Source organism: Neopelma chrysocephalum, unplaced genomic scaffold (assembly GCF_003984885.1).
Source record: "Neopelma chrysocephalum unplaced genomic scaffold, ASM398488v2 Primary Assembly neopelma1_182858, whole genome shotgun sequence".
NCBI classification, from domain to species: Eukaryota; Metazoa; Chordata; class Aves; order Passeriformes; family Pipridae; genus Neopelma; species Neopelma chrysocephalum.
This window is the reverse complement of record NW_020938096.1, coordinates 1-5,130: the sequence shown is the minus strand read 5'-3', so window position 1 is coordinate 5,130 and position 5,130 is coordinate 1. Positions and strand designations below refer to the sequence as shown.

Sequence of the window (5,130 nt, the reverse complement as noted above, 5' to 3'; positions counted from 1 at the left end):
CTCAGACCCCTCCATCCCCACCTCAGACCCCTCCATCCCCCTCAGACTCTCCATCCCCACCTCAGACCCTCCATCCCCACCTCAGCCCCCCCCTCCTGCCCCTCCAGATCCGTGTGTGGGCAGCTGCTCCCGGCAGCCATATGTCTCCTTTGCACCCTCATTTAGCTCAGGAGCGGGTCTGTTCCCTGAGAAACAAGGCCAGGAATGGGGTTTATTTAGCAGGAGCTTCCTGCCTTTCCCAGCTTTGCTGTCGGATCCATCCAGGCTGGGAATGTGGGACTTCTCTTGCTGCTGCTGCTGCATTCCCAGGCCTCGGCGGCTGCCAACCGCGGGTGGCAAAAAGGCAGCAGAGGTGGAATTCCATGTTCCCCTTTTGGAGTGAAGAGGAGGATATGAATGTGGCCAGGCTCCCTGGCCCGTGGCCAGCGTTCCCAGTATGCCATGACTGGCCCAGTTGCTTTGCCAGCCCTCGGCTCGCCAGCACCTCACCCACCTCCTCCCTTCCACCTTCTCCCACCGTTGCTTCCTTCTCTTCCCTGACACAGATTTTTTCTGGCTTCCCTGACGTCGCATCCGTGTGGTTTCTCCCTCTCCCGAGGCCCGGCTCAATCCCACTCCCTCTCTCCCCAAGTCCTCTGAACTTCCCCACCCTCTGCAAGCCTCTGTCTGTCGCTGCTGCTCGTGTTTGCCACCCCCTCGCCCCGGCCCACGGCTGCCCGAGGGAGCGGGGCTGATTCATTCATCCCGCAAGGAATCCTCCTCTGGGAAGCAGCAGAGCACAGATCCCCCCGGGGTTTTGTGTGCAGGGAGAGATCCTGGAGGCTGCCTGGAAGCTGCAGCAGGAGGGGGCAGCTGAGAAATGTCAGTTCCGTGGCTCTGAGTTGTCGTTTCTGGGAAAAAATCTGATGATATTCCCGGTGTGGTGCTGGAGTTACGTTGCAGCAGGAGGGGAGAAGATCCCGTTATCCCTCTGAAATTTGGCTGAGGTGTTTGGCTTGGGGGGAAAAGCTTGTTGGAGGGTGGGTGGTGCAAAGGGAATGAGCTGTACAAAACCTGCTCCTCTATTTGAGTGTCGTGTGTGCAGATCCGGTGCCACCTCCTCCTTCCCTTCCCCACATCTGCTCCAGATCCTCCTGGATTGTTTAGGCCCCCAGCCCAGCTAGAGTTTCCTACACTGTGGAATATTTTGGGGTGGGGAGAGGCAGAGTTCACCACCTTCACCCCCTGCATAATCCAGGCTCCCACAAAGGAGGCACATCAGGCAAGGGCTCCCTTTTCCCTTCCTGACCTAATTCCTGCTGGAACGCTGAGCACAGCGGGATTCCCTGGGCTGGGACTCCTCACAGCATCCCTGGGAACACCTCAGCCTGCTGGGATGAGGCCAGGCCCCTGCAGCTGCAGGATGGATGCTTTCCCTGCACCCTTTTCCCATGAATTTCATGGGATATTTCCCCCACGCTGAGGTGCTGCTTAGCCTTGACTTAAGAAACTTTTCCCTTTCCTGGTTGTCCCATCCCTGGCTCTGGACTGGCAGCTCATGGGAAGCCTCGGGCAGGAAGTGGTGGGGTGAAGGAAGCTGAGCTGCCTCCTTGTGTTGTGGGGGCTGGGATTTGGGGAAATAATTCGGGTTTTTGGTTGTTTGCCCTGGGGCAGAGCACGGCTCAGGTTCCTGGAATTTATTTCCCCTGCAGGATGTTTGTTGGTTTAGGGCTTCCCTCTGTCTCTCTCTACACCAGTCACCTACCTGGGACCTCTCTCTGCCTCAGGGACTTTGTCCAGCCCTGCTGGTGTCTCCAAAATCCTGGTGAGATCCACGGAGCTCCTGCCAGGTCCCCTCAAACCGGGGCTGCACCCCAGGGCTGAGTGGGGGGGGGCTTCAAACGAGTGCTTGGTTTGGGGTCTGCCCACAAGGTGGGTTCCAAGGAAGTTCCAACCTGGATGTGCAAGAGTTTGTGTCCAGGGAGAGCCTCCCTCCACCCCCTGACTCCCTCCCTGTCCTGCCCTGTGCCCTCTCCTGCAGGTGCCCGTCGCCGCGTCGGAGGGCTCCGAAGATGTCCAACAGCAACACGGCCCAGGAGTCCCTGGAAATTATGAAGGAATCGGAAAAAAAGGTGGTTGAGGAGTCTGTGAACAAAACCAAATATGTCTCCAGGTCACCAAGCAAGGAGGAGGTGGAGAAGGATGGGGGGGAGGAGGTCAACGTGCGCCAGGAGTCTCAGGTGAGTGTGGACGAGGAGAATTGGGCCCTTCCCTGCTGCTTCCCGGCCCTTCCCAAAGGGACACGAGGCTTTTCCACAGGGACACCACACTGTGCAGCCTTCCCAGCCTGCTCCCTGCCTCTTTAGCTGGGTCTGCCCTGTCCAGAGTGGAATAATTGAAATATTCCCTGGGCACACTCGTGCTCCATCCCCGTGTCGTGATCCAGGGGATCAGAACCCCCTTTGTGTCCCGGGAATGGCAGAAAACTTCCAGGTTAAGCTTCCTGCCCTTCCCTTTGCTTTGTCCACAGAGGAGAACGTCGAGCCACGGACACGCCAGGAAAAGAGCCAAGGTAGGACCTCTCCTGCCATCCTGATCTTCTCTCCTGACATCCTGATCTTCTGTGGGCTCTTCTGAGCTGAGCCCTGATCCCAGCCCTGATCCCAGCCCTAGGATGCTGCTCCCAAGCCTTTCCTGTCTCCAGAAGCCACATGAAGCAGTTGATGGTTCAGGACAGGGGTTTCCATGTGCTGGAAAACATGGAAACGGGGGAAAGGCTGGAATTGCTCTGGCTGGAGATCAGAGAGTGCAGGAGTTAAGGCAGGGAACCTCTCACTTAAAAGTGTGGTTCAAAGGCTGAGGGAAGGAAACAACTGATTGTTCAGGGATTCCAAGCCCTTGTGTGTCCCTGGATATCCCTGGATATTCTGTTATTGACCAGTTTAATTGGGAATGGCCTGGGAATGCCACTGCAGGAGCTCAGGTGTGTGTTGGCCGAGGTGTCTTAACCACCCTCTTTCTTTTCCTTCTCCAGTCTAATTCAAAGCTCAAACTGGTCAGGAGCTTGGCTGTGTGTGAAGAGTCCTCGGGCCCCTTTGTGGATGGGCTGCTGGAGTCCCAGGTAGGGCCAGAATGAGACAAATTGGGGAGTGTGGAAGCCCAGAAAATCCACATCTTGCTAGAATTGACGTTGTGTCCTCGGAGAGCCAGGAAATTCCCCCAGGAGCTGGTTGGGAAGGAGGTGGCCGTGCCTGGGACCCCCTGCTTCTGTGTGTGTGGAGGCACCTCAGAGCCTGCCCAGGGCTCCCTGGGAGGAGGGTGGGGAGAGGCAGCTCTGTTTGCTCTCCCAGAGAGTTTTCTTATGGATTGTCTGTGATCTGAGACCTTCCCGTGGTGCTTCTCTCAGCCACCAGCACCTCCAGCCACAGCCAAGGCTCAGGGAATGTCTGAGGGCCTCCAGCCTGCTTTGTTCTGTTCCAGGACATCATCCAGCTGCACGTGAGCTGCCCCTCTGACAAGGAAGAGGAAAAATCCACGAAAGATGGGGTGGAGAAAGAAGAAAAAGACAAGAATAAAGAAAAAACCCCAAGGAAGATGCTCTCTCGAGGTCAGGTGCTGGTTTGAACTGGGGAGGTGTTGGTTTGGATGGGGCAGGTGCTGCTGGGACAGGTTGGGAAATGTGGGAACATCATCCCTGTGCATGTAAAGACACACAGAACAGCCCTTCCCTTTTCCTTCTTCCTCTTCCTTCTTCCCCCTTTCTCCTTTCCCATCCCTTCTCCCTTCCCTTCCCTCTGGGCTGTTGCAGTGCTTTGTTAATTTGTTCTGCTGCTGTTGTTGTTGTTGTTTCAGATTCCAGCCAGGAATACACAGACTCCACCGGAATAGATTTGCATGAATTTTTAGTAAATACACTGAAAAAAAACCCACGGTGGGTGCTGGGCAGGAAAACAACTCCCTGAGGGGGTGATGGAGGGGATGACTCCCACATCTGGGGGGGGTGTATGTCCCTGTCCAGGGGTGTTCCCATATCCTGGGGGATTGCAGCACCTCCAGACAGCACCTGCAAGTGTGTTTGTGTTTTCCTTCTTGGAATTCCAAGAGCGTTACCAGTCCTGGGGCAGTGTAGAAATTAAAAAGCATAATGGTAATTTATATCCTGTTTCATTCCAAACATGGAATTTTGTGTGATGGAGAGAGAGAGAAAGAAAAATGGCTTGTTTGGATGCAATGAAGGAGCCTTGATTGTGTTAAACCCCATTCTGTGAGTGACTGTCAAGTATCAACCTGCAAAGGAGCTGCTGTGGCAATAATCCATGGAACCAAGGGAAAGGCTGGCATGGGAATAGCAAAGCTGGAGTCACCACCAGAGGAGCTTCCAGCAGAGCAGGGATTCAGGCTTTCCAAAGCCAAGCACTGTTAGCAAAACAACCTTAAACTGAAGAATTGTGGTGATTAATTTAGCATATTGGAAAAATTTGGAGTGTTTTGGCCTGTTCCCGTGGGGTGGGTGAAGCCAGGTCGGTGCTGTCACCTGGGCTGGGTGTTCCTCTGCTGCAGGAGAGGGGTTGGGAGCAGGGAAAGCTGTTCCACTGTCCCTGAAGTGGCCTTTTCCTCCCTCTTTTCTCGCCAGGGATCGAATGATGCTGCTCAAATTGGAACAGGAGATCCTGGAATTCATTAGTGATAACAAGTAAGTGACCGTAAGGAGCAGCAAAAAGGGGTTTGTGACGTGGAGCTGAGGAGTTTGGGCTCCAGGGGGAGAAGGGAACATCCCCTGTTCTCTTGTACATCCTGATATGACACTGCTTGGAACTGTAACCCTTTCCCTGCCTCTTCCCAGCAATCAGTTCAAGAAGTTCCCTCAGATGACCTCGTACCACAGGATGCTGCTGCACCGGGTCGCTGCCTATTTTGGGATGGATCACAACGTGGACCAGACTGGGAAGGCTGTCATCATCAACAAGACCAGTAACACACGAATGTAAGGGGGAGGGAGCCTGCCCTTTCCCCTTTCCCCTTTCCCCTTTCCCCTTTCCCCTTTCCCCTTTCCCCTTTCCCCTTTCCCCTTTCCCTTTCCCTTTTCCCCTTCCCTTTTCCCCTTCCCTTTTCCCCTTCCCTTTTCCCCTTCCCTTTTCCCTTTCCCCTTTT

The 5,130-nt window shown here is 54.9% G+C and overlaps 1 protein-coding gene across 1 annotated transcript in view; it reads left to right on the top strand.

The window, feature by feature from the left end:
* LOC113962586 (R3H domain-containing protein 2-like) overlaps positions 1-4,963 on the top strand; it is a gene marked incomplete at its 3' end in the record, with an annotated part of 16,762 nt that extends 11,799 nt beyond the window's left edge. Inside the window, exons 2-8 of the mRNA XM_027673347.1 lie at positions 2,021-2,219; positions 2,510-2,551; positions 3,014-3,100; positions 3,460-3,586; positions 3,832-3,910; positions 4,613-4,672; positions 4,823-4,963. Coding sequence (XP_027529148.1) covers positions 2,052-2,219; positions 2,510-2,551; positions 3,014-3,100; positions 3,460-3,586; positions 3,832-3,910; positions 4,613-4,672; positions 4,823-4,963 — 704 coding nt within the window. The remainder of the gene's footprint in view (positions 1-2,020; positions 2,220-2,509; positions 2,552-3,013; positions 3,101-3,459; positions 3,587-3,831; positions 3,911-4,612; positions 4,673-4,822) is intronic.
* Between the last annotated feature and the right edge of the window lie 167 nt (positions 4,964-5,130).